Source organism: Amblyomma mixtum, chromosome 6 (assembly GCF_055824585.1).
Source record: "Amblyomma mixtum isolate Tamu chromosome 6, ASM5582458v1, whole genome shotgun sequence".
Classification (NCBI taxonomy): domain Eukaryota; kingdom Metazoa; phylum Arthropoda; class Arachnida; order Ixodida; family Ixodidae; genus Amblyomma; species Amblyomma mixtum.
Window position 1 is genome coordinate 94,023,149 of NC_143017.1, and position 23,506 is coordinate 94,046,654.

General features: G+C 46.6%; 1 protein-coding gene across 1 annotated transcript in view; it reads right to left on the reverse strand.

Annotated features, from left to right (window-relative positions):
* LOC149339726 (uncharacterized) overlaps positions 1–7,016 on the reverse strand; it is a 55,653-nt gene extending 48,637 nt beyond the window's left edge. Inside the window, exon 1 of the mRNA XM_089550557.1 lies at positions 6,599–7,016. Within this exon, the coding sequence (XP_089406683.1) occupies positions 6,599–6,830 (232 nt within the window). The 5' untranslated portion in view covers positions 6,831–7,016. The remainder of the gene's footprint in view (positions 1–6,598) is intronic.
* Positions 7,017–23,506: the final 16,490 nt, after the last annotated feature.

A 23,506-nucleotide genomic window follows, 5' to 3' on the forward strand; every position in this document is an offset into this window, starting at 1 on the left:
AGTTTTGGTGACACTCAAATATAAAAGCAAACTGAATGCACTCTAAGTGATTTTTCGTGTTTTCGAGAATAACAACGACCGTTAGTACCCGGAGACTAAGGGAGTTTAGCTTTCGGCGCAATAAGTCGCTGACTCTCGTGACATGTTTGGTGCCATTTGAAATTTCGGCCTTTTGTGATCAAAGTCCGTGGCAGTACGCACAAAGTGAAAAAAAAAATAATGAGATAAAGTTGTTAATAAACAAGAGTACCGTCGCTCGCTGTGCGCATTCCAGTACTGCAGCTTTAGTAAAGGCTTCGTTCCATCGGAGCCAACGGCAGCTGAGAATATGGCGACATGTATACAACGCTTTTCGAAACGTGTATTAAGATGATTGAGTGGCGCGCATAAACGATGCACGCAATTATATTCTCTTGCTGAAAGTTTATGAATTTATACTGCCTGGCAGCGAAGCGCTGCTCTAAAGTGGCAGACACTCTGTCGTCATCGCAGCACTGGAAATCAAGGCTGCCTTTTTTCTTGCGCGGAGTGGCATCCTCTGAACGGTGCCGCGATCACGGCAACACCGCCTGAGAAGCACTGTCCGCCCGTCAATGCAAATACGGCTCGATGACATTTTTCGCGCGATAAACACCGTTATAAGTGCGTCGTCTATGTTTTAAGGCCAACCAGTTGCGGAAGCGCACGACGATAAAACGGCCAAAGATCGCACGAATAATGGAAACACGTTCGATAAATCGGAACCGGGCTACAGTTACCACTTACATGGTGAAGTTCATATGCGCGTAAAATCTATGTATTCGGAAGGCCGAATTGGTTGCGGCATAGGTGCAAGGAATATATCGCTTTGTTCAAATCGACGATTCTGACTGCGGTTCTATTTCCTCCGCGAGCACGGGAGCTTTTTTTTTTTTTTTTTAGACGTTGCCATCTTCGCACGAACATTTGCACTCCTATACGTTGCACGCTTCGGACAAACAGTTGCTCCCTGAGAGATTATTTGCTTAGGTCTGACGGCTAACCCCTTTACAATTAGTCTCGAGTATAGGACTAGTGGTTTTGACAAGTCTTCTAGTGCCTGATATGACCAATCTCTATTCCTCTTTTCGTCCGAAGAAATGAAAAATCGCCTAGGCTTTGCTCCGCACATACTGAAAATTCATGACTGCAGAGGCCAGCTCCGAAAACCTGAACTGATCGCAGCTGGTCCCATCAGACATATAGGGGGCGAGTTCTTAAGCCCCGCGTGTTCTGAGAGTTGAACGAGCGCACGCGTTTTTGCCCTTTCGATATTATATGGTGGTGGTATGCAGATTTTGTGCATGACTTCTGGTAACTTGTGTGTGTATATGCATGTGTGTGCGTGCGCGTGTGCGTGCGTGTGTGCGTGTGTGCGCGCGTGTGCGTGTGCGTGCGTGCGTGTGTGTGTGTGTGTGTGTGTGCGTGCGTGCGTGTGCGTGTGCGTGCGTGTGTGTGTGCGTGTGTGTGTGTGTGTGTGTGTGTGTGTGTGTGTGTGTGTGTGTGTGTGTGTGTGTGTGTGTGTGTGTGTGTGTGTGTGTGTGTGTGTGCGTGCGCGTGCGCGCCTCGGAGTGTGAGACACCATCATGCAGGAAAGCTCTTAAAAATCAGCGCGCCCCTCTGAACGATGAATGAGTGAAAAAAAAACATTTAATGCACAGAATAAATAGAGCCTATTTGGGTTGGTCCTCATTCAAGGAGCTCATTGGCCTTTGCCGCCGCTCGCCCGGTTCACCAGCCAAAGCTGGTCTTCCGGGTGTGAGCTGGACAGCGCCCCCTCTCCGTCCTCGGTTGTTGGGTTATTTATTATAGCAATATATTGTTTGTTCTGGCATGTCCATACCACGTGGTACAACGTAGCCACTTCACCGCACAATGCGCAATGCGGATCGTACGAATTTGGAAACATATAGCTGTATTTGACTGGGTTGGTATAATGAGTTGACTGCAGTTTTCTGTTTAGATTTTTGTGCGGTTCGGCGTATATATACTTTCGTTATCGATCTCAAATGATGGAGTAATTCACTATAGCTTATTGACGGCTCTGAACAATTATGTTCCTGCAACGTTGAGGGACCCGGGGTAACAGTGTGCGGGCAGCGGCGTGAGCGCCTTCGTTTCCAACATTCGCAGAGTGTCTTAGGGTCCCAGCTTTCTAGACTTAAAGCCCTTGTCATACTTTAGAGAAGGGTAGTGGATCGGGCTAGTTGGTGCAGATTTGACATTTTTCGAAGCGCTAAAAGAACAAGGACGCAGAGGGAACAGACAGGGACGAGCGCTACTTCCAACTGTTTATTTCGTAAAACCGCAAGTGCTTTGAACAGTTCTCGAACGCTTTTATGACACGGCAGTAAACTGCATGTGCGAGATTACACAGTATAGCTACCTAGACTAACAGAACCAAGAAGATAAGGGCACGATTACGTTGATACCCTGAGGAAGGCAAGTTCTTTTTTTGACGATGAAATAGACGGTGAGCTTACACCGTAATTGCCGTAATTGTGCTCCGTAATTGTGCTCCATTGTTAAATCAGTGCCACATCATCGGACGTAGTCGTGATCAACTAACCCGAGAGATTATAGAAGCACAGAACATAGCATCACTGGGTAGCACTTGTCTATACTCTAGAACATAGTACTGCAGAAGAGCAAAAATGTTAGCACCGAATTTGAGGAAAAAATTGATATGTAGAAAGTACCGCCAAAAAAGAATGTTATTGGATGTCTATGCAATCGTAAGAATTAGGAGTGACGCTGCAGCACAACGGATGGATGGCAGTGTTTGGTACAGTGTAACTGATGCAGGATTTCAGAAGTTTTTTGCAGCGAGTTTTGTTACCTGCAGAATGATGCATGTTTCGTAAATATACCGCAGGCGCCATGGGTGGAAGTACGATGTATTTCTTTTTCTTTTTGCGATGCGTCCCCTATTTTCGATCAACGTACGTAGGTTTAGTCAGACTACATAGACAGCTCTTCCTTTAGGCATGGCTAATTTTTTTGCTTGCCATTTTCGGAACGCGTCGCCTTGACATCCATGCTGATGTTCTTTGGGTGCCAGGTATTCAAAACTGCAGCTATAAATGCGCGAATGGTAGTTTTATTTCGCTGTGAGTCGAGCTTTATACTTCTCTGTTTGAATAAAAAAAACCGCATCATTCAATTCTGTTCAATACGGGGAGAAATCAAAAAATAAAGGCGGGAACCGGATGTTAATTCGATTTAATTAGGGAAATCGGCCACACAGGGCAATAAGTCGCAGCTTCTAAGAATGCTAGGAACGTGTAGATCGAGTTCCCGCGGCAAAAAGACAAGTTCAGAATCCTCTTCAGTGCACCTTTAAGATACAAAGCTCAGAGAATTGAATATATATAACAACAGACGTAGAGGCATTAGTCTTTCTTTCATCGCAAGGAAAAAAAAAAAGTGCGCCTTAGAATCATTGCTGCAGGGTGTTAGGTAAATACAGCGGCATTGTTTGAAGACTCCTATAATTAAGTTTTTTTCCTGAGAGACACGTGGAATCGCTGCTGTCACCATCATTTTGAAAGGTTTGTTTACAAAATCAAGCATTGCTAGCGCGCTGGACGATAAAATTGTTTCTGTCATTGTTCCTTCAGAGGTAAAAAAGCTGTACGCGAAAACAAATTTGAGCTTTATGGCGTACAACGATGTGTTTTTAACATCTTTTCTCCTTTTATATACACAACAATTTTCCAGTGATTTCCTTCTTTCATTTCAGATCCCTAAGAGTCTTTTAAATACTACTAAAAGATTCGAAGTTGCCGTATGTTACGACTCGAAGTCGAAGTCGAATGCACCATTATCGGATTAGGCAGCTCCGAAGCAAAACATAAATAATTTTTCTGTTTTCTAAATAATGTTTGCAAATATCATCTAAGAAAAACTCTTTATATATGAACCCTCCTTTCTTGCTGCTTGCAGACATATTTTATAACTGTTGATTTCAAACCAATTTTATAAATTCGCTTTTCAAAATTACGAAAGTGACAATTAACGAGAGCTTGCTGAACGCGATTTAGAGCTCCTTGCAGCAGTGTGGTAAATAGTTACAGGGACCAAAATTGCGTGCTACGAGTTGCAAAACAGCAGTAAACAAATATATAAAGTAATAAAAATGGCACCGGCAAGTTAATAACTGTTTGGAGTCAGTGTCTAACAGGCTTTTGTAAAGCTATAAAAAAAACAGATGGAAAATATGGCTCTAAAGAAGTGTATTCGCAATAAAAGCCACGATATCCTGATGACCACGCAATACTCCAAACATTGCTAACGGTTCGCTTTCGCAGTTATACAAGGAGGCGACTTCTTTACAACTTCAATAGATTCTCTCATAATTTTCCCCTGTTGTCCGCTTCTAGCACTGTGTACAACGTGTGTCACTCTCTACATCACTTGGTATCCTGTGACTTTGTCATGGGCTTTCGTTAAGTGTCCTCTTACATTCATACATTCCAGTCCATACATACAGCATTTCATAGATACCATGCGTACATCCTCATGTAATACGTAATTGCTGTTATTTACCTTTTCTAAATGTATATAACGATAGCATTGATGCGTCCGCTGGCCATCAAAATGTGCATTCAACATGCGCAGCTATAAATTATCTCGAAACTACCAGGCTCATAATTAATGGTTTTACTTCTATTTAAACCACAAACCAGCGATTAAAGTGTATCGAATTCAATTTTCGAATTCGATTTTAACCGAAAGTCGTCAGTATTCTCAACGTCTGCACCAGGACTTGTTGATTATTGAGTAGGAGTTACAGTCAGTGAAAAAAGAACACATTACGGAACTGAATTCAAGGGCGTGTTCAGACGGTATTACTGTTGGATTTCATAGCGCAAGTGTCCGTTTTCAGGCATTTCTCCGCTATCTTACAAGCCTCTTCTGACCGGGAGGCTCCTCTGGAACCTCAATTCCTAGCCAAACATCGTCCGCCATAGAGTAGTGCTCCTTGCAGTCCTCCTCACCCGCTTGGGGCATTACTTGGTTAAGCAGCTTATCCACATGCATGTGCTGACGTCATGTATCAGCGTCGCGAAAAGGTCTAGTGTTCTGTCTACCTCAACTCTTCAGCGGCAGTCCCATCGCTGCCTGTCAGCTCTCAGGACACGTGATGCCCTGCCCTCTTGTTCAGTCCGGCGTAACAACCCAACGATAAAATTACCACCCAGCTTTTAGAAGTAAATTTCAATTTGTCTTTATGTCTGGCGGTTCCATATTTTAACTTCCGCTGCTATTTTTTTTTTTTTTCAATGGCTTTATAATTATCCTTCCACCAGCAACGCGGTATGTACGACCGAACAGTTGTCCTTTTGCGCCGCGAAAGACAGCAGCGAAAAAACTGTGCGGTGCGTTTTGCATGCAATAATAATTTTTTGTGTTATTTAGAAGCACGATTCCTGTGCACGCAGCTTTCAAGCAACGACTTCCCAGGAACGACTCGCTGACCTGACTGTCCGTATAAACATTTTATTACATTAAAGTCGACAGGGTGGAAAAAATTTGCACATCAACGACACCGAGGTGAATAGCTCTGCGGCACAAGAAGACGAGCGCGTTCTTGTAATTTGTGCTGCCGAAGATTGTTCGTTGCAACGAGAATTCGATGTACCGGTAAGAAATCGTGATTATCGCGAGCATGCTTCAGAGTCAACGACCGGCTTCGTTTTCGTCCCTAACGCAGTGTAGTTAAATCCAAGTAAGAGTGATGTTCGGTTCGCAATAAACTAATCAGTTATGCTGGCAGGTAGAGTCACCGTTACTCACCAAATTTCAATGGCAAGCGTTCATTCCTAGCTATTAACGCAGAAGGAATGTGGTCGATGTGTTTTGATCATGTTGGAGCCGCGCTAATGCAACAGGCTGGTGCAAAGTTCTGGAAGTAGCGGAGATCGCGGCTTTTGTTTTTGACATTGAATTGAAACAGTTGCCGTCAGAAGCAAGAGCAATAGTGCTGAACAGAAGCAAGCGTTGAATTTATAATGACGGGCCTTATATGACGATTGTCAAGATTCAGTAGGAACCGCATTTGAGGGTTGTACAGCTGGGATCCGTTCACAATCCGGTCGAGGCGCGCTCTTAGCTCTCACTAAACGCCAGCAGCTATATTCTATCAAAGGGGATCGAGATAACGCACTTGTCAATAAACTTGGCACGAGGTTGCCCTTCGATTGGTATACGTTGCATCCGGCGTCATTGGAACGCTTTCTGAGCACACCTCGCTCACAGTGTGGTATGCTGGAAACTTGGCACTGTTGTCGGCTGAATCAAGAATATCATTAGACCGCCTTGAAAATCAGAAAGTTATCTAATTTAATCGCATCCTATGTCCGCAGAGTAATATCGTGATTGATACTTATGAGGTGGGACGCTTTAGTACTTGAGGCGTTTCTCGTGTAGTATTTGTCCAACACGAGCCCTCAGACGCACTACGTAATCAAACCCAACAGGTATTAATCAAACGCAGGATATCCTCCACACGCTGTTAGGTTTCAGGGGCTTTAGAAGCTTGCACTAGATGGACGCACAGTAAAGAGGCGTCACGTACCTGTGGCCGGCTCGCACCTCGGCTCGCATCGCGGTGGCACTGCGGCGGGAAAGAATCCGTGCGGGTGCAGCGCGCGCATCCAGTCCGCAGCAGCAGCAGCCGGCCACATGCAGAGCAGGCTGGGAGCCGCCGGCACGGCCGGGCTCATGAGCGCCTCGATCGAGAAGCCCAGGCCGCGCTGCTTGGGCGGCGGCGGCTCGCGGCTCAGCGACGATGGCTCCATTCCTCGCATGGCCGCACCACTCCACTATCAACTACTGCTAGCCTCCGGAGCCGGCTCCCTCACCAACTGGCTCTGCCGCCGCTCGCCTGCACTGCCGGCGCCCTCTCGGCCTACGCCGTCGCTGCAGCAGCGGCCGCGCGGCTCCGGGGCCGTTCCCAGGCGCGGACCGCCTTTTGGCCGAGGCACCGCCCTCCGCTCAACCGCCACCGCCGCTGACGTCGGTGGCGCGCTGACGCCGCCGCCACCGCTTGCGTGTGTGCTCGGCGGGCCGTCTCTCGCCTGCCAGGTGTCCTGCCCTGGCCCGACCCGTGGGCTGGTCCTCAGCAGGGCCTCGCCGAGACAACGGGGCTCTGGGGAAGTTGTTTGTCCGTAGGTCGCTGCTCTGGCTGTCGCCGAAAGGTTCGCAGCTACGGGCCCCTCCTCCTCTTGTTGGCATTACTGCTTTGGTGGGCAGTGTAGGGAGAAAGGCAAAACCTGGTAGGAGACGAACAAAGAGTAGTGGAGAGTGTGCGTTCGGTCCGCTCTTCCGCATGTTCAGAAGTGGAATCCGTGTGTGCTAAAATTAGTTCTGTTTGCATCCGATAGAAGGGGAAGTGCATTGGGCCCCTGAATAAACGAATTAGGCTTTCGATTATATTCATTCATTCATTCATTCATTCATTCATTCATTCATTCATTCATTCATTCATTCAATAGTATGTGTCTGAATGGTGTGTGTCTCAAGCTGTCGAACTGGACAGTCTCCAGCGAGTTTTATATTCTTCGACAGGTCGAAATTTCGACGGTGTGGTACTGCACAAGTCACTACCATCCCGTTACACTTGTTCATTCCAGACAGTCAAATTCGATCATGCACCAGCCCAGCACAGCTATAAAGTGCATCGTCCTCCATAGTGTTTCGTAACTGTAGGGGTTCATTTCGGCCCTTTTATGAGCATATCGCACGACCTTCAACTTCTGTACCTGCGTTCGCAGTATATCACAAATCCGACCCGAAACTGACTGAGTTTAGGCACTGGTCATAAAAGAAGCCGCTAATACATCAGAAATAGTGCACAAGCGGGGAAATATTGCTCAAAAGCATGCGATGCTCTCTCGCACCGCGGCATCGATAAAACATACTGGCGTTACCCAGTACAAAGAGAAACGAACAATCAAATAGTGAACACTAGATATTCCCGGTCACAGCCAGCCATGTAAATTAGGAAATCCGCTCAAGACGCCTAAACTAAGAGCCAAAAAATTAAAAAAAAATTTAAAAAGTTAACAGGAAGTTCAATGAACAGTTTACTAAACCTAAGTAACACTTAACTAAGGTATACTCTGTGGTACTTTGTCTGAACTAGAGGGTCAGATAATCGTGAGCAGGAAGAATGTATACACATCCGTCCTCAGCTGCATCTGTTGTTTCTGTGAACTGGTGTGGGGTAGCGGGGTAGTTTGAGTATTTAAAAAAGTGACTCAGATAATGTGATATTGAGCATCAAAAGAACGGCTGGCAGCACAGCATGCAGCAGTGGCCCAGCAGAGAAACAAAATCTAACAGATGGCCTTTGTTAAGACACCGTGGTTTTGGTTTCACCTTCCGTATCGACACGAACTATTCCCGGTAACCCTCTCACATATCCCCTGTGTCCACTAAAGCAGGGTCCGTCCCTTACCCGCATGGTTCTTTCTTGGTGGTGGTAACACGGAAAGTAAAAAGTTGCGGATCCGTTCGTGACGTCTGGTGGAAAGCTGAATTCATTAACAACATGTCACATACACCGACATGACCACAGTACACCGGCGCTGCACCAACTATTACCTTACATTTGCCTCAGATTACTTTCCTGAGGAGAGGTGGTTTCAAATTTTCACGTAAATGGTATTTTTTATCGTTCACGTTTAAAACATTCGCTAGCATAATTTAGTTCGCTGCTCCTCTTAGATATTTCGCATCTAGTATTGCAGCTGCTTCGTGTGAAAATAAAGGAACCTGAAGTTAGGGGGTTAAATGGAACTCTCAAAACCCATACGAGGTTCATTCATGAAACACGATTAGAGTTGAAACAAGCAGGTACTTCGTGACTATGGCTTGTTATCTTCGCAGCGAAATCGATGAAAGGGCAGACCAAAATAGTAAGGCCTTGACAAAAAGCTAAAAGGTCTAAGAGGTGAGAATAATACATAACAAGCTACAAAGAGAAAAAAAGCAGTCCCAAAGCGCCTAGCGGACAGTAGGCGTGCCTGGCCTAATATGCGACGCCAGTGGGTACAGGGCAGTAAGCGCTCGTGATTGGGACAGAGATGAGGAGAGGCTCGGTGTGTGCTGGTGTTGCAGTATACGGGCAGAGTCTAAGCCCGAAAAGAGTCGAACGGTCAGAACTCTCGGGCGTTGCGCTTCGGGTGCCCTGAGAACGCTTCTGAAAGCCTCAGCTTTGGAAGCCTCGTGAAACTTGCTTCTATACCCAACCCGCGAGGTTAAAATGCTGGACGTGTGATTCTACAAGCCCATTCGTCTATACTGTTTGGCTAATCGGTGGAAAAGTCCTCCACCTCTTGGAGTCCGCGCAAAACCGTAAGCATAATCGGAACAGCCGCAGAGGAAATAAGGACATACAAAATGGCGGAGTAAAGGAGATAAAACGGGTTGTGTATTTAGAACACTGCGAGCAGGCAACCCAAAAATCAGCCAATGAAAATCGCGCACGCGTACGAACGACTGCTTCGACGTCATTCTCGGCCATTGAAACGAAACTTCGCGCTCAAGAAATTAGGCGGCTTTACACGGACGCAGCGTGCTCATCCTCGGACCTTTTAGTCTTCGCCCCGCACCGTTTCCCCCGCCGGCGAGCGTTGACAGCCATGACGAGATGCTCGCTCGAGGGCAGCCCCGCGGCGCCAGCGGGAAGCGGCCCATCGAATTGACTCGGCCCGGAGCTCTCCCCGCCCTATCATAGCCCGCGTCGATCGGAGCCGCCAAAAACACCCACAGTATCGCTTGCCGCGGCGCGGGAGAATAGAGCGAAGACAAAAAGGAACGAAAAGAAAAAGGAAGCAAAAGCGAAAGAAAGCGGTGACAGAATGAGCGAAGCGTTCGCACCGCGGGGAGCAAATTACCTGCACAAGTTTGGCGGCGATCATTGAAGACGCGATCACCTTTTTATGGGGACGGGACCGGCGAATAACAGGTTTCACGACTCGACGGCTGCGGCCTGTGTGTTCGTGCGTGTGTGTGTGTGTGTGTGTGTGTGTGTGTGTGTGTGTGTGTGTGTGTGTGTGTGTGTGTGTGTATAAGTGTCTTAGACGGAGGAGTAGACTTGGACTGCGTTCGAGAGAGAGGGATTTGATGTATGTGTCTGTCTGTGCGTCTGTTGCCCGCGGAGAGGGATGTTATTCTCGCGTCATGTTTTGCTTGATAGGAGCCGATTTGACAGGTTGCGCGTCTCACTGCGCTGACGGCGATCGACGCCTCTAAAGTGGTTTCGCGCTCCGACGACGTTGAAGAGAAGCGGTTTCATGCTTTTATCACACCCCCTCCCTCTTTCCCCTCCCTGCTTGCATTTAGCGCTCTTTCCCTCTCTCTGTCCTCAACTTGCGCCTTCCGCCCCGCTACAGAGGCTCCCCGCTGCCTCCGTGCTTGCGGGGGAAGCGGTCTTTTTTACGATCGACGTATGCAGACGAGGCGATGACTTCTATCTCTTCTGGTGGCGTTTGATGGCACTGGTGTCTTGTTTCCTTCGCGTTTACGTTTATTTTTCTCCATCACTTAAGAAGACGGTGCAGTGCAGGAAGATACGCGCGGTAAAAAAAAAAAAAAGTCGCCTTTATTTGCTCGTAAAAACGCCGAAGGGAGTCACGTTTGTATCTGGAACTCTAACCCACGAAGCCCGTGAGAAATTTCGCGCCCTTTCTTTTTTCGTTTTCAGTGGTTTTTCAGCACAGTCGTAAAAGACTAAACGAAAATGACTTATGAGGCGTACCTGTAACGTTTTTCTCGGCCGCACACCTAGCTCAACATTCCTAAACTAGAGTGTAAAGTATGAGAACACTTTTTAGTTATACTTTTAAGCCAGTTCACCGTCCGGCATTTCGGATAAGCGTAGATAGCGTGCAAAGCGCATACTTCTTGGAGTAAGACCTTGTTTTTGACCAGAGGAAATGCCTGCTTTGCGCTGGCAGCAAAAGTAAATTTGTCACAAAAGAGGATTAAAAATTTTTATTTTTTGCAGTCTTCCTCAGCAGTAACAATGTAAACTGTCTGTATACAGTGCGTGCCAAACATGGTAGGCATCTCCAGTCGCTCTAGCTCTTTTCCGGTAAGCTGTCGTGCAGTAAAACTCGATATCATGGCGCATTTACTTTTTCTGCGCGAGTGCTCGAACACATCGCTCCGTACGCCCTCTATTCCAAAGCCAGAAGGCAGAAAGAGAAGGAAGTCGAAAATCGCAGGAAGTGGCCCATCGAAGGTTTCCGGAAATCCAATAGTTTGCTCCGATCATTCTTCCTTCGGGGACGGTGTGTGTGACGCGTATAGCTCAACGTAGAGCCGGAGCATCGTTCAAAGCGGTAAAAATGAAGCATGCATTGCGACTCAAGCTCATTACCTTTCCGCCGGTGCACATGCGAGACAAATTGAACGCCGTCAACCATATCATTGTCCCGATTTATCCTTATTGTCCTTAGATGTCAGGCGTGAGAGTTTGCTTCGTGATATGCACTTAAAGCTGCTCTTTGTGGGACAGTATTGAATTTTGAATGGATGTGTCAATTTAAGGCCGAGAAATGCAGACGTACGAAGCGCTGAAAAAAAAAAATAAAGTGAAGGTTTAACGGAGGCTCAGAAACGCAATACATTTGGCTGGCTTATTCTTCGGCATTATAGCTCATCGGAATAAATTATAAGTTGGTCCTTTCCGCAAAAACAAGAGAAATAAATATTGAAATGAGTGAATGCAGCCTGTGCTCGCCTCGCGGGTTTTGCGGAGCGGTGTACCTATACACACCGTGCGCATATATGTGAGCATGGTATGGTCTACACAGGGTGTTTCTCCTAAGATTTTAAAACAATTACAGAAAAGGTTTCTCGAGTTAGAAGCATGCTTTTGGTGGTATAGCATTCTCAGCGGTGTAGTAAATCAGAATACATCGAAGAGGCGCTAATGGTAGGCTGCTTAACTAATACTGAAATAGTTGTTAAATTTCTGACCGTTACTGTTAGGCTTCTTAACTATTCAAAGCCCACTGCAAGTGATATCCATGTTCGTTTTTTTTTTTTTAATTGTTCTAAATGCGGTTACCCACGGCGCTCCGCCCCAGCAAGTGTTGGCTATCGCGACGATGTACGTACACTGGAGAGGTTGCTTTGCCCGCAAGCTTCTCTAAAGCGCATGTGTTTTGGCGCGATATAGCAAACATTGGTTGGGCCACAGAACAAGGGTAAGCGCGTTTTCGAAATTATAAAAACTGATATGGATATCTATTACGGTGAGCTACACGCCTCTCAATAAATAAGGAGCCTAACAGTAACGGGTAAAAAGCCGCCCCGGTGGCGCAATGGTTACGGTGCTCGGCTGCTGAGCCGCAAGACGCAGGTTCGATCCCGGTCGCGGCGGTCGAATTTCGATGAAGGCGAAATTCTAGAGGCCCGTGTACTGTGCGCTGTCAGCGCGCGTGAAAGAACCCCAGGTGGTCGAAATTTCCGGAGCACTTCACTACGGCTGTCTCTCATAGCCTGAGTCTCTTTGGGACTTTAAACCCAAACAAACCAAATAAGCAATGGGTAAAAAGTTAACTTTTCAATAATAATTAACCATCCTGCTAGTTAGCACGTCTTAGTAGTATTCTGATCGACTACACCGCTGATAATACTATTCCGAGAAAGGCGCCCTTCTAACTTAAAAACTACATAAATTAAAAAAAAATGTATAAAGTATTGGGTGAAATACAACCGATACGATGGCAGCGAGCACACTTTCAATAAGCAACGGCTTGTTGACTAATGGACCCGCCGCTGCCTTCGCCCGCGTCTGTTCATAGAACAGGGCAAAGCGCTCGGTCTTCGTATATAGCTGCTTGCGCATGCTTCGTGTACCGCAGCCAACAGATGCTTCTCATCTTCTATGCATATTGGCTGGAACAGCGCCACCGAATGAAGGTTCGCCACAGTGTCGATTGTAATAACCAAAGTTGAACAGGTGTTGCCCGCTTTATAAGCGCTTTATAAGTCTTCGAAAGGAGGGTCGTATTTTAAGGTTATGATGGCGTTGGTTTATAGGGTTTAACATCTCAAAGTGACTCAGTCTCTGAGGGGCACCATAGGGGAGGGCTCAGGGTAATTGGGACCGCCCTGGCTTCTTTAACGTGCTCTAGCATCGCACAGTACACGGGCCTGTAGAATTTCACCTCCATCGAAATACGACCATTGCGGTCGGGATCGAACCTGCCTATTTCTGGTCACGATCCGACCACCATAACCACTGAGGCACTGCGGCGGCTCATTCGCATTTTTCGCATTCTTCATAGAAACACTGACAAAGAATCTCTCGTGATTTTAGTTTTGATACACTTATTGCATTTCTCTGTTGTATGGCTCGTATAAATGGGTTAGGAGCAGTAGAGGTAGTATACTGCACGGGCTCTGGCCGGCAGGAAAGCTCAGGCCCGGCCCGGCTCTCGGTCTTGGGCTCACAATGCAGCACAGTTTCGCCTGACCTGGGCAGCGCCCAAACTTGATACTGCAGGCCCGGGTCATAGTCGGGCTCGTACAGTTTCATCAGCGTCACTCACAGCGCAACATGAAAGAAACTTCTTACACGCACTCCCGCCCATGTTAAACCGTACTGAAGATCGAATTTAAACGTCATTTTTCAGTAATTGAAGGGCAGCACAACGCTCTCGTAGGTTATAAAGCCAAGATCCATCAAAGAACTGCACTACAGCGGCGTCATTAATGACGCGTTGTAACGCCGGACAGACGGCTCTTTCGCACGAATGTGTTCGCTTCAGGCTTAGACTGTTCAAGCTATCAGCCAGCATACGCCGTCGTATCTACAAAAAAGCTCTCCGCGCCTTCGTTTTTTTAGTGTTCGCGGAGGGGCATTTGAAGAACAGCAAGAGAAGGACCTTAATTTAATCGCTCGGCGGGCAGCCATCTGTTTTCGATTGTGCGCCTTCGCCTTGCAAAAAATTGGCATTGGTTCAGCTCTGGTTAAACCTAGAGGATTGCGAAAGCAACGAGGAGAGAGAGAGAGGCGATGGAGACCGCGCGGCAGCGGCGGCGGCGGTACCTTTGAGCCATCCGCGCAGCGACTGCGGTGAAGCGCCAGCTGTGCTCCGTGTGACGTCACCGGTCTTCGCGCATGCGCAGTAGGGCCTTTGATCAGCTCCGCGAAATGGCTCGGCGACTCGCGTAGTGTTGCTTTCGCAACAAAAAACATCTCTACTCTACAACAAACGGCGTTAGGGAAGAGCATATTGGTTTACACTACGTGGAGTCTTTTAACACACACTACGCAATAAAAAGGCGCATCAACTTGCTTTTCATTTCCATTCAAACATGTCCAGTGTGACCATGAATTTGACCCGGGAAATCGTTCTAATTAAAAAAAAAATGTCGGTGCAATATCTTCAAGGACGTTTTAATATTTAGGCATCACAGGCCGGATAACTGAATGAAAATCTAGAGATAACGCAAAGTGGTTTATTGCGCGTGTACAGACAACACATTTCATTTGGCTCTCGGGTGTTCGTGCCTCCACAGATGAAATCACTCTTCAAAAAGAAGAGTGGGTGCACCCACCTTATCTGTTCTTGTTTTTGTGTTTACCAAAACAATTTTCTTTTTTAAACGTTATTGCGATTCGAGCGCCTCTGCCGGCTGTTTAGCCTGCTTGCACATAATTAGCAATTACCCCCTGAGCTGCTGCGGGAACGGAAAACTGGCAGGGCGAGGCCTCATGCCGGGCTTTTCGGACCGCTCCGGGCTCCTGAATCCACGGGCCTGGGCCTGGCTTGGGCCGCAGAATGAGGCCGATGCAGTGCTCTAGTAGGTATATTTTCAGGCTTCTGAGTGTTATTCATGAGTACCTTGGGCTTGTCGCATATCTGTACAACGGCCACCATATATATTGTCGTATATATATGGACTGATGCACCATGTCAGAAGTTCCCATATCCAATAATTCCGGACAAAAGCATTCTTCAACGGAAAAGAGTTTGAGAACACAATTGTTTTATGTACTGTAAGATTTCACTATTTGAATTTTTTGAAGCTTGCATTTTTTTCTTATTAACGTTTTTGGTAAAAACATTGGTTTTCTAAGACAGTCCAAGCTTCCCGATGCAAGCAATGTAAAACCTAGAAAAGAAAGACCTGTCTACGCGCCGGGAGAGTGAACCATTTTGTAACAGCAGCTTACAAATGTTCCAATATTGAAAATTTTTGCCCAAGAATGCTGGACATGAGTAGGGAGGAAGACCGGTCATTAGATTACGCGAGATATTATCCACCATGGGAAAGCGTAGCTTTATGGACAGAATTGTTGTACTGCACTTTAGCACTGCCCACCAGTATTGATTCAGTATTGTCCGGAATGTGGCAGGCATCATGTGACAACTGTAAGCTGGAATAGGGGTTGGGCTTGCCTGGAGAGTATGCGCTGCCAGGCTATTTTGAAGCGAAAGGTTCACTACGGAACCTTGGGGTTCAATCGCTGGCCGTGTAAATTCGCCCTTCAGCTTTGTGAGAGGTCACACCACGGAAAAGAGAAAAAGAAATTGAGTCAATATCCTTGACTGAGAGTCTAACCCGCGACGGCGCGAACACAACTCCTTTAGGGGCCACTCAGCGAGGCCACTAGGCTATCGCAGCAGCCGATCACGCCTCGTGTTGTTGTTGTTGCCTCAAAAACGATGGCACATGCTCACGGTGGGGGATTGGCCAGGGTTTGTTGCAGATCCAAACAGGAAAAAACTCATCCAGGTTTATCTCAAGTGGCTCTTGAATATAAATAGACCAATCTGTGAAAAAAAATCACGAATTTTGAGAGATCTTGAGGAAATCGGGATGCAAATCGAGAAAACAAAGTGGTGTGGATTTAACAACTAAATTTTAAAGCAATAATCATATATAAAATAAGTTTGAGAGAAAAGTAAAGGCATCGAGAAGTTAACAGAATAATCTCCCGGTTTCATTAATATACTTGTGAAGGAGATGACACATCTGCTTAAGGGCATGTCCTTTGACGGTTGCACTATAGGAGAGGAGGACGGGAAGAGTAAACGGCAGACCTAATTGATAGAGAGGATTTAGCAAAAACTGAATTCTCTGCCGTGCAAACCGCCAGCAGTAGAAGATGAAATGATCTAATGATTCAACGTCCCCGCATGACGCGCATAGATTCGACGGCGTGAACCCAGAACGGCATAATTATAGATTAAGGCGAGGAATCCTGCAGCGCAACAGCGTCACGGAGGCTTCACATTGCCTTGATCCGCAAGAACGTATGTTCCATGGGTATTTTAATGGTTCGAAATCCGCTGTACCAAGGATGGGCTCATGGCTCAGGATACACCATATTTGGTAACATTCATAACGGGTTGGGGTCAGCAGGGTGAAGTTTGGAACGAAATGGGCAGCAGGCCCATTGATGGCTGATTTCGCTAAGAAATCGGCAATCGAATTTGCAGTAATGCCACAGTGCCCTGGGATCCACTGAAAGCGGACATCTTGCACATGAAGTGGCACAAAGTACATTAGAGATCGGTAGAAGAGACTAGTTCCCTTACTTTCAAGCAGTGCCAAGAGTGAGAGACAGTCCGATAGAATGATTACTTGAGAAATGTTGCGGGGAACTTTTTGAATGTCCAAACTAATAGCGAGAAATTCAGCAGCGAAAATTAATCTATAATCAGGGACCCGGATAGAATAACACCAATCTATAGTGTGTGGGAATAAACACCTACTGCTGCTTTTTCGCCTTGGTTAGAGGCATCAGTGAAAATAACAGCATGGCTTGGGCACTGGAACAGATATTCACCACGAGGCCGTTTAGCACATTGGCAGATAGGTGCTTTGCTTATAGTGGCAGCGTACGGTCGAAGCACGCAGCTGGAGCAGCCTGCACATTGACAACGCATTGCACGGACCTAAGCGAGACTGCAATTCTAGACAACAGGTGCTCTGAAAACATCAATTGAGGCAGTCTATAGAGCAGCCAATGTTTATCTGGAAACAAAGCTGGGTTAGTGAAAAAATTTGGAGGAGCCACTCCAGGCATATATGCTCAGGTCCCCGTGAGAAGGTGCGCACTGTGAGAAGTTGGAAGCGAGAGTTTAAGTCCCGTACGCGAGCTTTCAGAAGGAGGACACAATTTGCCACTGCTTTCGGCAAACCCATGGACAAAGCCGTAGGGCGCGCTTCTCCAAAAGAACCAGAGCTTGAAGTTGGTACCTAAAGCAACCGGAGAACAGAACCCAACCGAACTCCAAAATTGATCTTACGTAAGTCTTATAGAGAAATAAGAGAGTGTCTCTGCGCATACCGAATTTCTTATTGCTGATACGTCTCAGGCGACCGAGAGCTCGCTCACATTTGAGGACTATACTTGTGATATGAGGTCGCCAGTCCAGATGAAGGTCGTATATTACACCTAGCTATACTTTAAGAACTCGACTTGCGGGATTTGGGCGCCTCGATACAGTAGGCAAATATAAAGAGGGGACGCTGGAGGAAAAACGAGAACGAAAGATTTGTTCACGTTGAGATTAAAGTGTAACTTACCCAGTCATACTTCCAGGGCATTGAGGTAGGCCTGCAATACCTGTTAAAGTGAATGAATGTCTCTAGCAGAAGCAAAAAAGGCCATGTCATCCGCATACACATACACTTTGATGTCACCCGGAATAGGTATGTCCCGCATAAGTATGTTAAAAGGAAAGGAGACCGAACCGATCCTAGAGCCACACCTGTAGTCTGAGAAAAGGTTTCGGAAATAAAGGAGCCGTCGAAACAGAAGAAACGTTCATTTTTTAGGAATTTCTGCACTCATGCAAGAATGTAAAAAGGCGGCCGAACTTCGTCTAGCTTGTTCATTAGTATAATGCTCTACGCTGTCATAAGCTTTAGCGATATCCAAAGTGACTAAAGCCGCGACCTCTTTCTTCTGAACTGCAACCCTAATTCTGCTTTCCAAACCTGAATGAGCAGTTCAGACCGAGAACCCACGACGAAACCCTATCTGAGAAGCACTGAATGCTTGTAACGCAATAACATGATCTGTAAGACGGCTATGAACATTGCGTTCAATAAGTTTTACTAAATTAGACAAGAGGGAAATCGGCCGATTGTCGTCGATTACAAAACCCTTCTTAGGATCTTTCAGAAGTCAGATTATTTTCGAAACTTTCCATTCAAGAGGGAGCCAAGCAATCTCAAGGGACACATTCACAATATGCTACACATCAGAGGCAAAGTCTTACACAAGAGACTTTAACATACTGACAGAGACGCCACCGCATCCACGAGCTGCAGGTTTGAGGCGAGTAACTATGGAAAATAATTCAGAGGGTGCAACCGCAGCGAAGTATGCGTGCGGAGGGGGTAGGACGAATGGAACCACCAACCTCGCTTGAAAGCACAGACCAAGGCCTTGTGCTATCTGGTCAAGTTGTTTTTATTGCATCCAGGAGAGGTAACACCACTGACTCTGCTACATGAGAGAACGGCGAATTATGGTTGCGTTCCATGAATTGGTACAAAGCTTTGCGGGTATTTGGGCTTCATAAATAACTGTTCAAATTTACATTGTGCTCCTCCTTCGCCTTACTGATGGTCCTTTTAAATGAAGCCTCGAAAATTTTGTAATTTAACCGATTCCACGGCCAATGCTTATGAGAGAGGCTTTTTCAGGCAGCTTTTCTAAGTCGATAAGTTCTCTCATATTCATCATTCCACCACAGGGAGGGCTTTTTCTTCTTTCTTTAGAGCCAGCGCTTTTGCAAACAAGCGCTTGTTTTCCGGAGTCAGGTGATCATCAAAGAAAACTGACTTGGCAGGAATGGGTGCTTTGAAGGCAGTGGAACTTGTTTTGATGCGTGCTTTTTTCATCTTCTTAACTAACTTGGTTTTATTTTCGCGGGAGGAAAATCGAACGATAAAAAATGCTCTCATCTTCCTTAGCTGGTACATGGTGGGCAACATCAGCGTCATCTGTAGTCACAGGGCACTGAAGTTTTTTTCCAATTTCTTCAAGGATGGCGGCGCAGTTCGCACCCTGAGTGGTAGGAACCCTTTTGATTTCTACATTGAAGATTCGGGAGTACTGCTTCAATTCGGATGCTCCTTGAGCTAGTTGCTTGTTTTGGCGGATTAGGTCTTTATTGTCTTTAGCGGGGTAGGTCTGCTCGACCTTTATCTTTTCATATAATTCGTCTTGCAAATGTCAAGTGAAGCTGAGCATTTTGCTCGTTTCCAACATACTAGGGGCGAGCATCGATTGGCGCAGTAAAAAAATAACTTTATGTAATAACATTCTATTTTCACATGCAGTTGTACTTAGTGCTCTTAACCCTTAAATCTTAAATATCTCTGTACGCTATAAGTGTACATTGAGAATTTGCAGCAATTTCTAGCAGTGAGCTACATCTAGAAGTAGATTTCACCTTTTTTCCCTAGCAAATTCAGCATGCTGCAGCAGGCCAAATATGCTATTTACAGAAAACACTTATATTTAATTAAAAGCTAAGAACGGTGCTCGAAAGAGTTAATGCAATGCATCTGTTCACGTACAATCCTAAATCATTTCAAGAGTGATTGGTCTATAGCGATTACTGATAGTCTAGCCACAAATAAGGAGCATTGTAACCTATATAGCTCAACTTTCAAAATGTGTTATTGTTTCGTTTGCCTTGAATACTGATCACTGACCTCTGAAACGATCATTTAGCGCCTCTTCTGGTTTACTTTGTTGACGAGAAAATACCAGTATCTCTTGAGTATCTCTAGAAATTTAATCCAAGTGCAGAATTTTTATCATGCACTCAGTTGAACCTTCACCCACTACTTCAAACATACAAGTGTTGTGTAAGCTTTCACAGATCTTCAGATAGCAACATAGTGGTTTTAGAGGCCATGAGAAAAAAAAATGGTGGGAGCGAAAGAGGAAAGGGGGGCCGTAGTAGGCAGCTCTGGAATTTCGACCACCAAGGAATCTGACGTGCACTGACATTGCACAGCACAGGGGCACCGTTTGCACAACAACATGGCATGCACTCAACAAGTTTAAGGGTTTTGAACCGAAGACAAAACCCGCTCCACGCGCCGTCTTACGTAGCTTGGTTGTGCACCCATCAGATGGCGCAAGTTGGTCACAAAGCGTAAAGCCAAGCGTCCCAGCCACAGTCATGGGCGCGGGCTTTATATCGGACTCTGTCGTTATGGGATTTTATACGCTTCAAATTTCGGACAGCAGTGGGAAAATATGGAGTTAATTCTGATGCAGGAATGCTTTTAATGACTAAATTTTGACCTTTATTTTTCAGCACATTTTTCTCTGTGGGTCCGTCCACACCACGAGAAAATAGAGCACTGCAAGCTCCAGTGACTCCACGAGAACATGGTAACTGTGCCACTATCACTACCTTGCGCAGTCAAAAGGGGGTAGAAAGAAATAGATACCAAACAGACGAATGGAAGAATAGGCGCGTCACAGCACGCAATTACGTCCGCTGTTGCGACCCGGGTAGCATGGCCGGACCGGTGATGGGACGAGGAGGATGGGAGACTGGGTTAGGAGGAAAGCAAACAAAACTTAATACAATTATTTACATTATTTACAAAAGAGCGACTGAGAGTGAGTCTCAGTGGACGGGAACTTCTTCGCCAACCGGAGTCTACAGGAGTTAACGGGCGTCTCTCGGCCACACTCACAGCGGAGTTAAATAGGGTTCGGATTCCCCAGATCCCTGACTGGGGAATAAAGTTCGAAGAACGCTGTCCAATCGGATGGACAGATGTGGACGATGGTGTTACCACCCACGGCAGGGGCGGTGCTGGGGTTTACCGCTCTCTCGCAGCTCGGTCGATGGGAAGGGATTGATGCTGAGTAATCAAACACTGCTGGAAACGAATCTCCCGCAGTCTATTAGCAGGTGAACGTCCTCGTCCTTCCCCGCCAGATGTCCAAAACACAAAACCTTTACCGGGGACACAGCTGTCTTTCAATTAAAAGCAGCCACTTGACTGTGCGTAGCACCACTCCGTCGTCCGGCGACCCGAAGGTAGTCTCGGCCTGACGCCACCACCGTCGCCGCTGCTTCCGCTGCTGTTTGCCGCTGCTAATCCCTTCTCCAGACCCCTTCGCATCTTCGGCCTTCGCCGATCTTCGACCTTCGTCGGGCCGCCGTGGTCACCTCCGGTCAAGGAAGTCCGCTGCCCTAATCCACTTAGGCTAGGAGGGGTGCATCACAAGCACTACACGTGTCTTCCGCCGTCGCTATACTTGCTCGTGGCTGCTTGCTCGTGCCCACGTGGCCAGAAGTACGATCATGACACCGCCCATATGTTTGCAGCAGGACCAGGTACCCCCACTACCCCCTTGTCTCCTGGCATACAGGTCATAGAACTTTATACAAAAGGCACTTCCTCAGAATAGTTAACTTCATTAAGTGCACCAGCAACAACAGCACCGTTGCTAAAAACAGTCACTGAGTTGCACACAGCGAAGCGCAAAGAGTAAGCAAACATTTATGTAAAACGCACTGTAGGAAATAAATATTAACGCTTATGAATGCATAACATCATCAAGAGCTGACTAAGGAGACTCCTTGAAAACGTTGCACTTTTTTATGGTGTTGAAACGCGCAGCGCGTCATTCTTTGTCATGCGTTCTCTGTTATGTTCGAGAAGAAGTTCGTGCCCTCCCCCGCACGAGCTCGAGTTCGCTCGCGGGTGCTTGTAGTGCGCACTTCGCTCTCACAGTGTCATAGTGTTTGTGCGTCTGGTTAGCTCGTCCTGTGCATAAATTGTATATCAATATCCTGGTATTCTAACTTCAGTTGTACGTCGCTTTATCTCTTTTAATGAATAGCTTGATCGTTTTTCCCAGCGCTGTTGTTCATTCTTTTGTCGCTTTCTGTACTTTGTACAATATTATTTATAGCGGTTCGTTATTTTTGTTCTGCATATCTGTTATCTTCTTCGCCCGGACAATCTCTTAATTCATTTTCATGAAATATAAAGTTTCTCTATATAAATTATGATGCTGTTACTGCTAAATGTACTTGTGAAGAATGGTTTGAGGGGCGAGTTGGTGCATGATGAAATGAACGGCGGCGCAACACGTACACTAACAAGAGAGGGGACACCACATGCGCACACTACAAACATGTGCACACTACCAACTACCAACAGACAAATGTACTTGTCTGTGTTGCGGCTTGTTTGTTATTCAATTTAGTATTCATCTACCGGGGATCCCATGCGAGCCCCTTGACTTTAGGACCCCCGCCTGTATAGCAAATTCATGCACTTATCCGATATATACCCAATAAATTTTATTCTTATTCTTAATACCTTTGGGCCAACGGATGCATCTTCGTTCCTTGCCCCCAACTGACCCTCACCTCGAACCTGTGACCCAGCTGGAAAGTAAATTAAATTGAAAGCAAGCCGACGGCAGAACCCTAACAAATGGCCTAGCGACTGAAGGAAGCACTGCAAGGCGGCCCTAGAACGGTGCTGCGACGCCACCAGTCATAGCATAGTTCGAGACACGAGCGTCCTTGCTGTGCGGAGGCGCGGTTGCGAAGAGTGCTTTATGGTGCGACAGATGTGTTGGCAGCAGCTTAAAGGGACACTGAGGAGAGCACTATTAATATATTTTTTATAGCAAAATCCGATAGTTCGGCATGTCATGGCTTTGTTGCCACTTGGCCGGCAGCGAAAAATGCATTTATTTCTAAGAAATTTGGATTCGAAGTTGAAAAGGTTTTTCCCGCCGCTGTGATTCAAACTTGGGATTCGGCTATGACGACAGAGGACTAAGTGACGTGAAACATGACGTGATGCAGACTCCGTGATTTCTGGCTGCCAGCAGTGCGGCCTAGCAGCAGCCGAAAAGAAAGCTACCGCCGGCCGCACGTTGAAGGCATCTATCGGCTATTGCGGCCGTCGCTACAGTCGCTTCGCTTACGTTTGCACCGGCGTTTTGCGAGCGTTACGATGGATCTCGTTCTCGAAGTCGTCAACGAAGTTCTCGCAAATAGACACCTTTAGCATACCGTGTACCTTGATACCGCTAGCGGAATACCGGGAGCCCGCCTAACGCCGGCGAGCAGGCGCTGATTGGTCCCGATGCTTCAGGCGAGCGCGTAGCTGCCCGGCACGTGGCGCCATCTGGCGACGTCAAGGAGATTTGCGCATGCATTGGCTGCGCCTCAGTGATCTGGGCTTCTCGTGTCCTAGCGTTGCTAGAACCACTGGTTCCAGCAACACTGTTTTGTTATATGACGTCATGACGGTTGTACTTGCGAGTTTGGCCTGTGGCGGCGATACCTGTATTTTGGTTCTTGCTCTTTTCTACGTTACAAGAGCTTTGTTGTCAGTATGAGTGGCGTTTTTGTAATCAGACGCTGGTATTCTGTCGATACAAGCCAACTTCAATTTCTCCTCAGTGTCCCTTTAAGCCTTTTGCCGTACAGCA